This window comes from Canis lupus, chromosome 1, assembly GCF_003254725.2.
Source record: "Canis lupus dingo isolate Sandy chromosome 1, ASM325472v2, whole genome shotgun sequence".
NCBI lineage: Eukaryota > Metazoa > Chordata > Mammalia > Carnivora > Canidae > Canis > Canis lupus.
The window spans coordinates 48,995,296-49,014,117 of record NC_064243.1 but is presented as its reverse complement, the minus strand read 5'-3'; the positions used below and the strand labels follow the sequence as shown (position 1 = coordinate 49,014,117).

Here is an 18,822-nt window from a genome sequence, read left to right as displayed (position 1 = left end):
TCAACTACATAAGCTTTGCAAGTTCGTCTTGTTATATTGCTTTATGCACAGGTCCTAATACATTACAGGCATTAAATATGAATGAATACTAATATATTCTTTATGCCCAATGCCTAACAAATATGAGTATGTTCTTCTGGATGCAAGGAATGCATTCAATAGTTTCCTACCTGGAGGGTCTATCAAGAACCAAGAGCAAAAACTGAGAGGATAATTGCTTGCTTTTGTTGAGGGGGCACACAGCACCTGGGGAGTCCTCATTATAGTTGTTCACCAAGCTCTCTTCAGAGCTTTGAATGGGCCAGATAGGAACTAAGAATAACAAATAGGCAAAAGAAGAGTATCATTTTAAAAACTGTATCGAGGGACTCCTGGGTGGCTCAGTGGTTGAGCATCTGCCTTTGGCTCAGGGCATGATCCCGGAGTACCAGGATCGAGTCCTACAGCTCCGTGTCTAGGTCTCTGCCTCTCTCTGTCTGTCATGAATAAATAAATAAAATCCTAAAAAGCAAACAAAAAATTATCTAAATCTATAAGCATATGCTACCCAGGCTGGTAAGGAATGAGTGGGTAGCCACCATAATCTCCAAGTGCAAGTGAAGGGCCACTGCTACAGCAGCTACTGGGCCAGTTTCTCCTGAAGGGGCCTCACAACTGTTCTTCATTAAGTTCCACAAATAGGGTTGCAAGAGTGCAAGCCAGATTTAAGCCAGAAGGTAGAATCCCCCAACCTTCCATGTAGCAAACTCCCTGGTTGGTCTAAAAGAACAATGACTCAACACTATGGATTGGCCACAGCTGGTTTGCGGTGCACTCCTGACAATAGGGGTAGCTCGGTTCTTGGCACAACTCCCCCGTGATGGCTCCAGATCAAAGGTAATGACATTATTCAGGGTTGTAAGATCCTGGGGATAAATGAACTACCAAGAAAGCGTCAACAGAGGAGGGGGCAAGGACTGGTCTAAAGGACAAACTGCTACTAATGAGAAATAAGGAATATCTGAGAGAAAACTGTGAGACAGAATGGCTTTGCATTTTGTTTGCAGAAGTGTCCCAGAAACTAGAGTGGTCAGTTGCATCAAATATAACTGAGAGGCCAAGAGAAGGAACATCTAGTGAGACCTCTGTATCAAGCACGGTTATACTTCTGTTCTCCTTACAACCTTCCCAGCAGCTGCATCCATTGAACCTTATGTGAAGAGATGGCAACGGGCAAACCCCCCTCCAATAATGCCAGACCTTCATGAAATGTTCTCAATCCTCTTGTTCACAGACTGGTATTGCCTTCAAAAGTCAAACTAACCACTTCTCAGACTATTCTTAACCCTCTTACTTTAACCAGCATCTTCAATGTATATTCAGAATCTTTATAATTTATATTTTACCCCATCACTGCATTGTTGGTTCATTTGGTTGTCTCTAGCTCCTACATATTTGGCACAGCAACCATTCGGACTGCTTCTGAGATGTCACGCTCAGCTCCAGCACAGTTCTTCCTCCTACTCCAGAGGATGAGTCAAGAGGACACAGCGCCAAGCCTGGGTTCTTGGAATCAGACACGCTTCTGCTGCCAGGTCTGAGGGGGGTTATGTCCAGGAAGCTTTGATGACAGCACCCTAGAGGGCAGACGCAACACTTATCAACCTCTGGGTGATCACTTAAGCCTTTTAAATTCCTTTGTTCTGTAAAATGGTCAACAAGTGCCTCTTCTCATGGAGGTGAGAGTAAAAACATATATATAAAATGTGTTGGGACGCCTGGGTGGCTCAAGGGCTGAGCATCTGCCTTTGGCTCAGGTTGTGATCCCGGGGTCCCGGGATCCAGTCCCGCATCGGGCTCCCCACAGGGAGCTTGCTTCCGCCCCTGCCTCTGTCTCTCTGTGTCTCTCATGAATTAACAAACACATCGGTCAGTTAAGTACTCAACAGACATCAAAAATATTAAGGCATTTCCTACTATCCTCATAGTACAAATCTCCCTGGAATGATGCTAAAGGAGAGACATCACAATTATCTTACTTTTGGGGTTTTACTCAAGTTGACTGCCCTTACAATTAACCTTTTTTGGCAGTACTCAAGTTTCTGCCAAATGGCAGGATTCTGTTCTCAGGAGTCATCTATAAAGAATCTTCAGCACTGGGACATCTGGGTGGCTCAGCAGTTTAGCGCCTGCCTTTGGCCCAGGGCATGATCCCGGAGTCCCTGGGTCCGGTCCCACATCGGGCTCCCTGTGTGGAGCCTGCTTCTCCCTCTACCTATGTCTCTCTCTCTCTCTCTCTCATGAATAAATAAAATATTAAAAAAAAAATCTTCAGCACTCCTACTTGTTCCACTTAAAGGGAACACACTTTTTACAGGGGAAAATGGAGCCACAGAGGGAGAAAGCAGTTTGCCCAAGCCATGAAACAGGTAAGCAGTAAAGCCAGAATTCAGATCCATTAGCTCCAGAAGCCACTTGCTCATCCTGGATTATGACTTACAACCTCTCTTATCTTAGACGTACCAACAAAAAGTTTCCAGTTCCAAAAAGGAAGAATATAGACTTTGCACAAACCAAAGTTCTCTCTGCCCTAGTTACTCATCAACTAACACAGATCCACCAGAAACTTGAAAATCGGTAATGATGTACCACAGGTCTATATTAAATTTAGTCATGAAATTCTATCACTAGTTGAAAAGTTAATTTCCTATTGTACACCAAAGATTACAGATCAAAAGAGAAATTCCATTTTTGTTAAAATGGGGCCAAGTTAAAAAAGGACATAAGAAAAACTAGTGTCAAAAGTACTTCATAAACAGAATATTTAGTATTGTAATATACAACAAAATGTAAATTATACTAAGTAAATGTATTTAAAATTGTGTAGGATCTATTTACTTGAGACTACAAGAGACTAAACAAAGCAATGAAGACAAGATATAACACCTGTATGCCAGGAGCTATTTTCAAATAAGTGTACCTGTTTCAAGTGTCGTTAATTCCACTTCTGAGGTTCCTTGATTATGATGGAATACCTAAAACCAAAAAATATTTTGCTTTCAGCAGAAATAACATTTCATCCCAACCACACATATGAAAAGCTACGAATTCTAAAACCATTCCATACCATACACTGATACTTAATGTTTAAAATAAGACAACAAAGCAAGCTTTTGAATCTTAAAAACATACTCCCCTTCACTCTAACACCCCATTAAGCCTTAACCATGTAACATCAGCAGGCATGTTATTAATATAAATCAATAGCAGTGGCCAATGTTTATTATTTATTTTAAAGATTTATTTTAGAGAGAGCAAGCGAAAATGGGGGGTGGAAGGGGGGTAGAGGACCGGAGGGAGAGACAAACTCTAAGCAGACTGTGCACTGAGCACGGAACCCGACGTAGGGCTTGATCTCACCCACCCTGAGATTGTGACCTGAATGTAGCCGATGTTTTAAAATGAACATCACTGACTATACAGATATCCCTATTACGTGAAATCATTTCACAAAAACAAACTGTACTTTTCAACTAAAACCTGACAAATACTTACATATTTTCTTCTTTTCTGAATATTTGAATATTTTATGATTTTTTACAAATCAGAAAAAAAATTTATAGTCCTAAATTCCATGTTGATCTTGCAAAACAGTTTTTAGAGATTTTTTTAATCTCTACATCCAGTGTGGGGCTGTAACACACAACTCTGTGATCAACAGTTGCACGCTCCACCAACCGAGCTGACCTGACACCCCAAAGCATACATTTCTAAAAAACTAAGTGCACAATCAAGATTGATGCATGAACTTAAGCTTCACCACTGTGGTATGCTGAAGGATGATGAGTAAAAATTCATCAATTCAATAAAAATAAATGACATGCTAAACACAGAGATACAAATAAAAAAAACTAATGCAAGCGGTTACAATAAAAATCTTTATTTAGGTTTGGTCAGTACAGGTAAGATATACTGGAGTCACAGAGCAATATGCATTAACAGGATACAACAGTTCATAAAAACTGAGTAACTATGCACACAAATTTCTTAAACATTCAGTCACCTAAAGAGAAAATGCACGGATGTATGGTGGAAAAAACTGTATCTAACACTGAAACTACTATAGGACTCCATCAGCAAGTCCAACTTTTAGTGATAAAACTACTGTACTGGGCAAACTTGGCAGTCATAAACCCACATCTACTCTAACAAGTCTGAATGGTGCATAAGTATAATAACAGCATGAGTAAGAATGCCCTTACACAGCACAGGTTCTAGGATAGACACAGATTTATACAGACATCATTGTGTTATACTTTAAGGAAAGATTTCCATTTACAACTTCACATTAACTCATATAAAAATAACTTGACCCTACACAAAATGTCCTGTTAGCAACATTCAAGGTAATTAACTGTTACAATTTCCAAAGTGGCAGAGGTATTGAAGCAAAGAAAGAGAGGGGGGAGAAAAAGGGAAAGAAAAAAACCACACCCACAAAAAAAGGCAAATTGTGACAAAAGTATGCGTTAATTTTCTGGACAGTATCCTCTCCCAAATTAAATGACACTGTATAAAAATTTGCTGGAAAAAATATTACAAAACTGAACCCTGTACATTTACATTTGAGTCCAAGCCATTCTGAACGTGGCGGGAACCCGCAGTTCGGTTACCTTTCCCACTCACTGTTTTCTCCTCTTGAGGGTCATGATTGGAGTCTGTGTCATTTGAGTGGTGTGTGAGAGAGTTTTCACTGCCCGTGGGAGAGTCTACACTTTCATACCCCGCACTGAGTTGATTTACGTAACTACTACCTCCTCTGCCAGTTCTCTCCTCTGAGCTGTTGGAGGCCTTATTACCATTCCCTGGAGAAGAAGGAAAGTCATCTTCGGCTGTGTCCCCCTCCCTGTGAAATCCAGACCCAGACGTCCTCTGCCGGGAGGAACTGCCATTACTTGGTCCGTTGGCCAGCCGACTGCAGTCTTTACCTGTGGCCTCCGCCTGTCCTACAGGCTCAGAAGATGTAGTCCTGCTGGTACTTGGGGCTGGAGCTTGAGACTGCTGCTGTTGGTACTGAGCCAACTGCTGGCGCGTCTCTTTCAGTTGTTGCTGAAGAACTAGAATGGTGCTCTGCATACCCTCTACTTCTTCGTCAAGTTGAATGATGAAGTCATTCAGTTCTGTGCAAAGGAGAGTCAAACCTACTTTAATATTCTTATAACATTTATTTTTAAAAGATTTATAACAGACTTTATTAATGCCTATCACAAAGTCAGATAGTCAATAAATGTTTACGTGAACACAATTCTAAAAAAATATATATATATCTTAAAATTTTCCTTCAAATTTAAAAATAGCCATTTAAGAATGAGTTTGGTTCTCTTTTTTTGGGGGAGGGGGGAGACATGCTTAAAATAGTTTTATAAAGCAAACAAGTTAAAACTGATTCAAATCTAGCCATATTATACAACTGATTATATCCCAAATCCAACTCCACATCTGTTTACCTGTGGGCCCACATGGCCAGTCCCCTTCCTCCTTACCCCCCTAGCTACTGTCTATCTCAGCTCCACAGCAAGTTTAGCCCTAGGGAGCAGTGGGTCCTCTAATGCTCCGAAGAGGCCTATGCTAGAACAAAAGCAAAAATCAGAAAAAATAACTCTTGAAAATTGATAAAATTCACATATCCACTTACTCCTAAAAAAGCTTGGGAAAGGAAAGTCCTTCATTACTATACAAAAATCTCCTAGTCACTATGTTTACATATAGTAAGAGCTAACAACTATCACTTTGAAAAGGTACTTTAAAAGGTATTCTAACCGATCTTTACAATTGTCAAATATATTCATTTTCAATTTAATTTCCAGAGTTCAGGTATTTTAGTTACTAATCATCTTCCTCAAATTCAGTTACACTTGCCCAAGAAAAGGCGGGTGGGGTGGGCGGAGGAAGCAGCTGACAATTAAATTCAGTTTATCTTGAACAAATTTAAATATCACATCTTGAGGCAGCCCTGGTGGCTCAGCGGTTTAGAGCTGCCTTCAGCCCAGGATGTGATCCTGGAGACCCGGGATCAAGGCCCACGTCGGGTTCCCTGCATGGAGCCTGCTTCTCTCTCTGCCTGTGTCTCTGCTTCTCTCTCTGTGTCTTCCATGAATAAATAAATAAAATCTTAAATAATAAATAAATAAATATCACATCTTATTCACTCAATAGGACCTTAACAGGTACAATCAATTCTGATTTCTAGACCACAAGAAATAGCCAAATACTGCCAAGATTTACACTTGGAAAGTGATTAAATGGAGATAATCCCTTTTAAATATTGAATATAAATGTGTATATGTATGCAGTGCCTTCTTTCACCAAATTGCACCTCCCCCAAAAATCCAAAAACTTATGAAATTTGCACAATAAACAAGAAAGTCGCGGGGGGGGGGGTGAGGGGGGGCACTAAAATGGCTTTGCTGACTCAACTAGAAATGTTCCATTAATAATTTTATAGAATCATCAGCACAAATTAGTACATACAGAATCTAATCTGTAATATTCATGCCTGGCAACTTTTTAAAAGCCAGTGCAAAGTTAATCAAACTTTTCAAAAAACCCCTTACCATCCTGACTGCTTTTAAGCTCCTCACTATATTTCTTCTGTAAAGCCAACTCTGCTTCAAGTTGTGCAATACGTCCCTGGGACAGCTGCCTTCCAAGCTCTTGATTCTCCTGGATAAGCATTCGACACTTCGCCATTAACTTTTTGCCTGTTTGGCTGCAAAGGAAAGAGCCATCCATCACAAAATGAAGACAAGTGTCTATAACCTTGTTTGCTTGCAATTATTACAGCAATAGATGTAACACGTACAGAATATAACTGTCACGGCAGATGCCTCCCCTATAATTACCATCTTCTGTCCTGGAACACGTCCATCTTCTGCATTTCAGTATTTTGCCAATACAGCAGCAAAAATAAACCCTAAACAAAAAGTACCCAAATGGCCACATTTTCTATTACACTAATAAGGATTCTGATCTCTATTTTCACCCCTAATTATTATTTGAAATGGAAACAAGCCAGTTAATTAAGGCAAGCCTCATATATACCAGTATTAATAAAACACTAAGGTACTCAGTTTCATGGAACAGAAAAGTTCTTAAAAAGGTAAATGTGATAACATAGAATATATTTATTTTTGCTAAAGCAGCATTTTATAAGAGTGCCTATTCATAGGCAGTTCTCAGAAGGATGTTTATTGCAGTGAGGCATATACTCAGTAATTGTTTTTAGAAACTTTTAATAGATTTTTTTTTTTAAGCAATCTATACATTCAACATGGGGTTTGAACTCATAACCCTAACTAAGATCAAGAGTGGCATGCTCTACTGACTGAGCCAGCCAGGCATCCCTAAAGAGCCTTTTAAAAAAGAGCCTTTAGACTATTTCTATCCACTAAGCTCTAATTTAACTTTTTTTTTAGTTAAGTCCCTAATTTAACTTTTTTAAGCTTTAAGCTGTCGTAATGGTAACAAGTTTTTAAAAATTTAATATCAATACGTGGTTAAGATTTTATTCATGTTACAAAAGATTATCTTTAGAAAAGTGAGATTTGGGTTATTACAAATAATGCAAATATTTAAGTATCTGCACGGGAGCAGATATTGGGAGCACCAAACTTTCCACAAATTAGTTACCAAGTATTAGTGCAATCTTCTAAAGTGTGTACACACACATACACAGCAAGTGCAAAAATGTAATCAGTCTTAACAACAGTTCTCAATAAAACAACTTCTTTAGCCTCAATAAGTAATAAGAGAAATGATCACTTTTAAAGGGATCTGATTTAAGCACATAATTGTGAGGTTACCTGATACTTGAATAGGGACAGCCTGGTATTTTTTTAAAGTGTATTTAAGTAGGTTCTATATCCAAAGTGGTCCTTGAACTCACGACCCCAAGATCGAGTTGCACACTCCACCAGGGACAGTCTGATATCCTCATGATGGTGTTAACATTCAGAAAGATCTAACCAGTCAAAAAAATTTTTTGCTGACACTTTCTGTTCTTTCCTCCATTTATTGGGGCTTTCACTTGCCTGATGTATTACTTCAGAATGCATCTGAACCTATTGTAAGCCTTCAGTCTTAAAAGGAGAGCATTTTATAAATGATTCTCATTCCTTGACTCAGTGCTGTTGTTTTTGTTTTTTGTTTTACCCATAGTACATATTCTACCCTAATGTAACTCAAACAAGTTTGTAATTTAAATTTATCTGTGGCACAAAGTAAGACCTGGGTTACTGCTGCTCAAAGCAGTCTCAGGTAAAAACACTTAAGGGTTTTATTCTCTATATGGCAACTTTATTAGCTGGTGTTCTTGTTTATTGCTACCATAGCTCCAGATACCCCTTTCCCACCTGTCATTTTCCATTAGCACCCTCAGCTTCTGGCCTCCAATGAATGGGAGTTTAGAAATCCAATGAGAAGTTAAGAGATAGGTACCACTGTCAGGGAGTGGCACTCCTCCCGCTTTATTGCCCATGCTCCCACAATTCTGTTTTCTTTCAAAGTCTACAGCATCAGTGTTTTCCAACTAACCTGAAAATCCTCCTAAGTGAATTTAGTAGAGGTTAGAAAAAAATACTGTAAAACCAATACATTAATTTGTGACCTAACTTAATTTCATATGAAGTATCAATACAAAAAATGTTTCATTTGTAGTCATACGTTTTTATAAAAGCCTGCTCTAAGATAATCCTATCACTTCTAAAATTAGTGATTATTGAAACAAGTCTTAAACCTGTTCTTTAAACATTTTGTCATTTTACCATATCATGTAAAATTTATGTGTTCATTGCATCCCCCAAAATGATTAAGAGTTCAATTACAAGTAACTGTCTTTGGAATAATTTTAATTACAATTCCCCCCAGCCCATTCCTAAAATCAAATAATTCCAAAGAAAATATGAAAGAAAACATTTTGAGAGAAAGATTTATAAAAAAGAACACATGCTATACATTGCTTCATGATCACGAGAGGAAGGGGGCCAGGATATCTGAGAGGTGTACACACAATTACCTCAAAGATTAAATGCAAAACATTAACTGTCAAAATAACTAAAATAGATCTTTCTTAAATATTCTAAAATATATGCACTGTTACATGTGTGGAATATTTTAACTAAGCAGAGAAGATAATTCAGACAATCTTTCTCTTTCAAAATTAGAATAGGAAAATGGAAAGGGGCCCACAACCCATTCTATTTGAATTATTCCAAACACAGTACTGATCGAGCACTGTTTCAGGTTAATGATGTATTTATAGTACCATTCATAGCCTATTATTTACAGAACAAAAATCCATTTACAGGTGATTAAAATAAATTAATGATTTATTTATACAATGAAAATATTACGTAACCAATAAAAAATGAAATAATCTAAATGTACTTTAAAAATGAAAAAAATGTGCAAAGGGTAAGTGTGTGTGTGTATGAGAGAGAACAGATGCCAAGCTGCAATCATCTATGTTATGTACATTCACATTTGTTTAAAATTGATATATATATATGTGTAATATACATATATATAATGATTGTATATGCATAGAAATTATCTTGATGATACCCAAGAAATTTAACAGTGGTTACTGCTCTTGGATAACAGAATGGGGAAGAGGGATGGAGAAGGGCAGGGTCACATCCAGGAGTGACTCTCACTTTTTGTCTCCACCTTTCTTTGTGTTGTTCCAATGTTATACAGGAATATGTATTATCTTATTAAAAAACTTTTTTAACAGAAGGAAGAAAAAACCCACAGACCTCACAGTGACTCTTAAACTAAGCAGCAAAGAAAGATGCTGGCTAATAAATTTGCGTACATGTTAATAATACATTTTATGAATTATTTCTCGACCTACTAAAAATACGGAGGCCATTTCTACTGTGATCTTAAATGGCATGAAATATATACAAATGCCTTAATGTGGCACAATAAGCTAATTTCAAACAGATTTGGTTACTTACCCTCCAACCCCACAAATAGTGAGAATTTTAGAAGCGGATCTCTTGCTGTAAAGTCACACAAACCACTTCTTCAACCCACCCTCTGCCCCACAATCAGTTCCCTAAAGCACAAACATAAGATACTTACAATTGATTTGAATGGTTAAGAGAACTTAAGTCACCCTTGTTAAAACTGCACTTAAACGTTGGGACAATCTGGAACATATATCTTCCACTCATCTTAGACTCCATTATCACCAAGTGAAAATTCGCATTGGTGACTTATAGAATGATCTGACGAAAAAAATTCACCTCCAGGATTGGATGGAAGCATGAAGAAAATAATGCCTCATTTATCTAAATGATCAAATGAATTTGCTAGAAATGATCACTATACTTTTTTTTTTTTTCCAATTCACAGAATGTCTCACTTAGGCCAGCCCACAGTTCAATACATTATTTCCCCAATCTTCTGGCAGGCACCCTGTGAAGCTGTCCCACATTAATTTCTACTGCAATATCCTGGGACAAGGTGTCAAAAAGTAACAAGTGTCAAACCTCCTTGTCTTTTATGATACCAGCTGGAAAAACGTAGGTCTTTAAAAATGAGACACAGAGCCTTTTCCTTCACTTTGAAGAGCACAGCAACAATTTTTCCAAAATCAATCTGCTCTCCACAGCCCCCCAAAATCAAAATGTTAAAAGTACAACAAAATCATCATAATATTCCTTGAACTTAAAAAAAAAAAAACAACTATTTCAAGGCACATTTAATTTAATATCAAGAGTGCAATACAAAAGGCCCAAATACAATGAAGGAAACACATTCCCCCATTAACACCAACGACAATGCTCTTTCAACATGTGCCTGTTGAATGGAATGGGGATTTAATTTCACTACTGAAAAAATTAACGCAGTGAGTCTCATCACAGCCAATATCCTTATACAATCTAGTAGTGAAATGAATGTTTATAATGCTTCAAACAGTTTCAACCTGAAGTTTGATACCACACCTTTATGTTTGTTTGTACAGTCCTCAGTAAGATTATCTACAGCATTAGCAACCATTCAAAGAACAAACCATTGATTAAAACCACATTGATTTAAGGCTCAATCAAGTAATATAGAGCCCCAAACTAAATGGTTAAATATATGAACTACTTGTACTGACATCTATTATTTGATTCTCTCGTGACTATTAAATTGGTTCTTAGCAAATAAACTCTTTAAAGGCAAAATTCACCTCATTTGAGTTTTGACCCAGAAGTTCAACAACAATCACGAAGTCCACAGTCTTATTGGCAAACCTGAGATACAGTGTCTCTAAGTCACTATGCTCAAGGTTAAGAGCGATGCATATTCCATTTTTACATTTTACTGGAATTTTACATGTTCAATTCATGATTTTAAATCTCTAGGTTTTCATTCCTCCAAACTGTCTGAAGACACAGTGTGCCACAGACTTAAGACTTCTGTTTCTCCCTCTATTTTCTTCAAACAGAAACATTTCTCAAGTGTCTACATGTTCTAGAAGGGGAATTTTTCGGAGGTGGCCACTTCTTCGGAATAGTCCGACGCCATCAGGCCTCTGAAGCAAGGGGAGGGGGAAGAAAAAAAAGCTGAAACACAAGGTTCATCTGGTAAGTTTTACATTAACCATTACAAGCTGGATAGTATAAGAATGTGGCTTTTTTTGGCTCAAAAAGTCTGAGTCTTGGTGTGGAAACGAGTACTTGGCTGTCCCACCACAGCTTTCTCGTAGTGGGACTGTCAGGGAAGTCTTGACTGGGGAGTATGATTTGTTTACCTATCAGGCGTAAACTTCCAGGCACTCAGTTCATTTTGGGCTTGTTCCAGTTTGTCTTTAGTCTGTTCCAGTTCACCTTTCATTTTTAGGAAAAACAAGTTGATCGCTGGGTCTACCATTGTTGATCTCAGTTGGGCAACGCTAGGCTGCTGGACTTGCTTGAGGTACTGGATTTGAGTCTGTACAAAGCAAAACAAACAATTACTACCAAATCGAAGAAAACAGTCATAGGAATATGGGATAAAGTCCCTTTTGTTCATAGAATTTATCAACTTGTCCTTCCCCCTTTGACCTTAACATCCTCTAGAAAAAGTACAAATTATAAACAACTATTTAAGGTAATCCATGTAGGAATTAAAGCTTTGATTGCATTTCCATATCTGGAATCCTTAAAAAGGCTACATCCTACTTTGCAACCAAAATGATACTTAAAAAAAAAAAAAAAAATCAGTGCTATATTTACTAAGAATTTTGACACCCACTAGAAAAAAGCCATGTGTCAAATATTACATAAGAGTATAGTGAGGGGAACCTGGGTGGCGCAGTTGGTTAAGCATCTGACTCTTGGTTTCGGCTAAGAATGATCTCAGGGTCATAAAATGAGCCCACGGGAAGTTTCTCTCTTCCTCTGCCCCACCCCACTGTGTACTCACGCTCTCTCAAATAAATAAATCTTTTTTTTCAAATAAATAAATCTTAAAAAAAAAAAGTACAGTGGTTCACACTTTCCAATTTGTATCTATGGAAATTATTCTCTATATAAGTCTACTAAAAATAAACCAAGTACAAGATTATAACTTAAATTACTTATCTGTATTTCCAAATTTAAAAATATATAGTGCTTATATTTACATGAGTTGGCATTACAGCTTCATAAATAGCACCTTAAGCCAAAAAATATATTTCTACCTTGAGTAGATTTGAATGACAAAATTGTATAGGTAGAAGGTGACTGACCACATCCAAACTCCTTATTTTTGAAATTAAATAAGCTAACTATCCAAAGATACAGTTGGCTCACTGCCAAAACTGACACTAGAATCTAGCTCTTAATAAGCCTCCTGACTCCCAGTCTAGGGCTTTTTCCACCACACCAGAACCCCTCTACTTACATATGAAACCTTCAATTTCGACTTCAGTTGTACTATTTACTAGCACACTAAAAATACATTTCTAAAATATGAAATACAGTTTATTAGAATTAAATGCATTACTTTCTTCACACCCAAAGTAGATTTGATTCAAAATCCTGCTGCACACTACAGCTTAAATAGGACTAAAGTTAACAACCAACTGCTCATTTGTATCATAAATTTAGTAAAAAATGTAAATATCTGGATTGACAATACATTTACTATTTCACCGAGCAAACAGAAGTAATTTATTTAGTTTAAGGAGATTTTTTAAAGTAATTCATTTTAAACAAAAAAGTATAACTGTTTATTCAATATAAGACCAGTTGCTAGAATAACTGAACAAGGATAAAGCATGTCATATAGTATATACCACATCCTGTGATCCCTAAAGAAAACATGCCTTTCCAACAGCGACATAGTTACTATTTAGGTTTACAAAGTAAACTGCTCTCATCTGCACATATAATCTTGCACTTTCTTTGTATTGTTGCTCTTGCTGCACTTTCTGCAAAACCTTACTCTGTAACTGAAAATGAGTTGTTCAGCTGACCTATGCAGGGGAAAGCTGCAAAAAAAGAAAAAAAAAAAAAAGAAAAAGAAAAAGACTGGAGGGGTGCCTGGGTGGCTCAGTTGGTTAAGCATCTGCCTTCGGTTCAGGTCATGATCCTAGGGTCCTGGGATGGAGCCCAGGGTCAGGCTCCTTGGTCAGCAGAGAAGTCTGCTTCTCTTTCTCCCTCTGTGTATGCTCTTTCTCTATCAAATAAATAAAATCTTTGAAAAAAAAATATGACTGGAAGTGGCTAGGTTTTAGTTGAAACAGCCTTTGAAACCTGGGACACAAAGACAAAAGGGTGATAAAGCATCACACCAAAGTCTCTGATCAGGCATGATATGGATCAAAACTACCAGTGTATATATAAAATAGAAATGAGTCAACAGTATATATATATTGTCCAGGTAAGTGTAAAAAGTACAATTATGTGTTATATGAAAGGAGCGCTCCCCTCATCAAGGATGGAAGAGGCCCTCAAGTCCTGATGACAGACATACGGTTATGGCACTGCCACCTACCGCATGGCTTCTAAGCACTGTTTAAAAAAAAAAAAAAAAAAGTACATGAAATAGGATAGCAATGGCAATGGTAGGACGCACGAAGAAAAAATTCAAGACATAATGGTATAGTAAGATATTACTGTTGGCACCGTCCATTCACACTCTACTAACAGCACTTTGAAGATAAGAGTCATCCTTTGCATGTGACAAACATCTTACAGAGTGCCATTTAAGTACAAACCTAAAACTAGGTACAATCTAGAATCCTTAATATCAGAAAAAGGAAAAAAGAATTAAAGAGTTTTGAGAATGGGTACTTTAGAGACATAGTGCCCACTCCATTAAATATGAAAATCTAAGGAGAAAAATTTTCTGAAGGGATGGGGTGGGTGTTATAATTAAAAGAAAATTATATTCAAACTACTGGAAAGACTTCTTGGAACCATGTGTCCAAATAAAATAACCAAAGGCTGGGGTGGTCAAGAGTTGAAATTACAGAAAGAGAAGGTGTGGGATTATTAAGAAAAGAAATTTTAAGAAATAACAGTACTGTGATTGAGCCTTAAAAATGTTTTGGTGAGAAAACAATTAGGAATAGGACTGCACCCGATAGAAGAGTCTCCAATGACCAGAATATTGCCTTCTACATTAGATTTAATAAACAATGTTATCAAATCAATGGAGATTACACAAAAGAATTCAAGAAGATTTCAGATTTTCAGGGCATCTGGCTGGCTCAATGAGAAGAGCAAGCAATTCAATATCAGGGTTGTTAGGGATCCCTGGGTGGCTCAGCGGTTTAGCGCCTGCCTTTGGCCCAGGGCGTGATCCTGGAGCCCCGGGATCGAGTACCATGTCGGGCTCCCTGCATGGAGCCTGTTTCTCCCTCTGCCTGTGTCTCTGACCTCTCTCTGTGTCTCATGAACAAATAAATAAAATCTTTAAGAAAAAAAATATATAGGGATTCCTGGGTGGCTCAGCGGTTTGGCGTCCGCCTTTGGCCCAGGGCATGATCCTGGAGTCCCAGGATCAAGTCCCACATCGGGCTCTCTGCATGGAGCCTGCTTCTCCCTCTGCCTGTGTCTCTGCCTCTCTCTGTGTGTGCCTCTCATAAATGGATAAATAAAATCTTAAAAAAAATATATATATACACACACACACACACACACACACACACACACATTGGGATTGTGAATTTGAACCCCATGTTGGATATAGAGATTACTTTATATTTAAAAAAAAAATGTTTAAGTTCAGATTTTTCCAAATTAGAACAACACAAACCGAACTACCTCTACTTCACATAACATATATACAAAACACTAAGATGGAATGGCTATGACTATTGAAGACAGCATGTAACTGAATCTAAATTCAACTAGAGGTAAATGATCAAACATGCCACTGGATTTCAGACATGGCAAATACTACAAATGAAAGCTGTAACATTAAAAGCAGATATGGAAGAGATTGCTGATACTAACAAAGAAGTTTTATACACAGAGAGGTAAGGAGAGCAGAGGACAGAGTTTGCTTATTAGTTAGAAGCAAATGCTCCTCATGCCCTCAGGTATCAAAAAAAATAATGGGATCAACATACTGATTCTCATATCATGGAAATTCCAGAGAATGACTCAAAACTTTTAACAAAGTCTTGACCAAAAAAAAAATAATAATAATAATTTAAATTCAACAATGGGGTGATCTACCAAAATTTTAGTGTATTTATAGCTCAAAGCCTGTCTCCCTAACAAAATGTTCATTTATAATTAAGTTTATAAAATTAGCTAAATATTAATAGACCTAATAGTGTAGACTAAAAACCAATTCCTCAAAAAGACTCAAAACATTTGAAATACTTACAGTACACTCTTGCATCTCTTGCTCCTTGGTTGCTAGTCGCATTACAAGGATGTTTTCTCTGCGAGCAGACTCTTGTTGTTGTTGCTTTAGTTTTTCTTCAGACTCTCTTAACCCAGTTACATCATTAGCTGATGATTAAAAAAAAATTTTTCGAAATATTATGAAACATAATTGCAAGATCAAGTGGACCTACTCAAAATAAAGTTCTGACTGCCTTTAAGGATAATAAAAACAAGGGCAAAAAAATTCACCAAGTCTTTAGTTTCTATCCTAACTACTTTACTAACAAAGAAATTTGTTCTTGATCATGAGTGCACTTTTTAGAAGGTAGTGGTGTACTAATACTACCTAATACTACATGGAATTGTTATTATTGTCCAATTTACCTCCAACAGAACATGGGCAACTTCATTATCTGCATCTTATAGCATATCCACGAAGTCCTGACTATACAATTTTTAACCTATCCAATGTAAACATGCCAATAACTGCACAATTATCACTTAAAGCTTTCACAATATTGGGGCACTGGGTGGCTAAGTCAGTTGAGCATATCTGACTCTTGGTTTCGGCTCAAGTCATGATCTCAGGGTCATGAGACTGAGACCCTCATGGTGCTCTGCTCAGTATCTACTTGAGATTCTCTCCATCTCCTTCTGTGCCTCCCCCTAACTCCCGCACATGCAGTGCATGCATGTGCTATCTCTCTAAAATAAATGAAATCTTAAAAAAAAAAAAAAAAAAAAAAAAAGAAGCTTTCACAATATTAATACCTAAGAATTATTATACAGTCATATAGTAATTGAAATTTCAGGGTATCAAGCTTTCTGGACCTGGAAAACAAAATTGCTTTGTATACTAACAAATAGTATGTTATTCCTAACAATGAAAAGCGACAAAACTAAAATGGTCTTAAAATTAATACACTTTGTTGGTATTATTTTTCAGGTTTTGAAAACCCTGTAAATCTGTACTATATCCTACTGTTACACTTCAAGCTCTTACAAGTTTATTAGGTGCTACTTCTTATGTACCTCCTTTCTAAGACTAGTAATTCATGCTTCACTTCCAATTCTTCTGTGGAAGGAATCAGGGACACATCAAGGAAAGTTTCAAGTAATTGTGAATTTCCCTACTCTCAGACACTTATATGTAATTCTACTAAAACGGCCATGCTATTATATGTCGGGTCTTCTCCAAGTGACTGGGTAGGAATTCCTCAAGAAGAAGGATCATGGTTCATTCATCTATTTCGTAGCAGCAATACAGTGAGTGCTTGAGAAAGTTCTTTAACAAAATGCTTGAATGAAAATTACAATGGCTTAGGGGCACCTGGATGGCTCAGCTGGAAGACAGTGTGCAACTCTTGATCTCGGGGTCATGAATTTGAGCCCCACATCAGATGTAGAGATTACTTAAATAAAAACTTAAAAATTACAATTGCTTAGAAAAACCAATTATCTTGTGTCTATTACAAAAATCTAAAAGGAGATATTCACATAATCTTCAGGAAGCTAAAACTCAAACTTACAATTAAGATCTCTGTACTTGCCCTCCAAAGCTTGGACATATGCTTCATATTGTTTCCACCTAGTACAAAAGTAAGTCCATGTATTAGTTGTCATGTTGATATTCCTTTTATTAAATATACTAGAAAATCACACCCATAAATTTATAAATTTAAGTAATGCCAAGAATTTCACTACGTAATTTTTAACCAATAATAAAATTAGTCACTTCATTATTCCTTCTCAATTTACATTAACTAGGTAAAAGAAAATACAGAAAAAAGTTCTCTGCTGAGAATACACCAAGTATGCTCCTTTGAGTCAGTTCATTTGCCTTAAACTAAATAAAAAACTTACTACTTTCAGTCATATAGGTTCACCTAAGAAATGTGCTGTTCACCTAAGAAATGCTGTTCACGTAAGAAATGTGCCTAATTATAAGGAACTGAAGGTTCCTTATCTTAGCTCTTTTCGGAAAATAACATACAACCAAAGCAGCAGTTCAAAGTAGTATTTATTTTTGCCTGTAAAAAAAAAGGAAAAGAGAATATACTATTTTCCAGGACTATTCTTTAAAACATCCCTACTTGGCAGAAACAATCTGCATAAATGACAGACTATCGGAGTATGAGGGAACTTTTCTTCCTTGTTATATTCCTCTACCTTCAAAATATAGGCTATGCTAGCTTGGCAATTATTGTTGAAAACAGGTCCTGAGTCTTATGTTTAAGCAACTAACAAAAAGTAACCTACCCTGTCTGCTATCCTGATTACCAAAGAGCTTTGTTTTTAAGCTGCTCTTCAGTTACAGCTTATCAAAATTTAGTTGATCTTTGACCAATGCAGGGTAGGGATTTAGGGGTGACAAACCCTGCAGAGTCAAAAATCCATGTGTAACTTTTGACTCCCCAAAAAGCTCAATTACCAATAGCCTACTGTTGACTGGATGGAAGCCTTACCGATAGTATAAACACTTAGTTAACGCTGTTTTGTATATGTATTATGCGCTATATTCTTGAAATAGCTAGAAAAAGGAAATATTAAGAAAACAACAAAAAAAAAACATTTAAAGTACTATACTGTACAAAATCTGCACATAAGTGGACCCACACAGTACAAACCTGTGTTAAAGGTCAATCAGACCTTTGATTTTAGAAAATCTTTCTATAAAACCTCAAAAACTTTGACAGGTTTGCTAGGAGATATATTAATATTACTGCATAATGAACAAAAAAAATTCCATACTAAACAAATCCATATTTTCCAAAAACACTCCTGTTCAGTCAAAGGGTGCTTATTTTTATGGTGTCTACAACCTAGGACACAAACAGGAGTTTCACCACTCAGTGTTTGGGGATGAATAAAGGCCTTTTATGCAGCCTATATAAGAACAATCAATTTTAGAGGGGGCCTGGATGGCTCAGTTACGCATCTGATTCTTGATTCAGCTCAGGTCAGAACCTCATGGGTCCTGGGA

General features: G+C 37.0%; 1 protein-coding gene and 1 pseudogene across 7 annotated transcripts in view; one reads left to right on the top strand and one right to left on the bottom strand.

Moving 5' to 3' along the window:
* Positions 1–3,903: 3,903 nt before the first annotated feature.
* Positions 3,904–18,822, bottom strand: part of LOC112644387 (WT1 associated protein) — a 28,204-nt gene continuing 13,285 nt past the window's right edge. For 6 of the 7 annotated variants that reach the window (XM_025422671.3, XM_025422669.3, XM_049114119.1 and 3 more), the window contains 5 exons: positions 17,369–17,427; positions 15,838–15,965; positions 11,786–11,964; positions 6,594–6,748; positions 3,904–5,159 (listed from right to left, as the gene is read on the bottom strand). In XM_025422671.3, the coding sequence (XP_025278456.3) occupies positions 4,576–5,159; positions 6,594–6,748; positions 11,786–11,964; positions 15,838–15,965; positions 17,369–17,427 (1,105 nt within the window). In that variant the 3' untranslated portion in view covers positions 3,904–4,575. Of the gene's footprint in view, positions 5,160–6,593; positions 6,749–10,734; positions 11,567–11,785; positions 11,965–15,837; positions 15,966–17,368; positions 17,428–18,822 lie in introns of those variants that run through there. The other variant, XM_025422674.3, reaches the window with a different exon arrangement.
* On the top strand, positions 13,902–14,018 carry LOC112645745 (U6atac minor spliceosomal RNA; annotated as a pseudogene).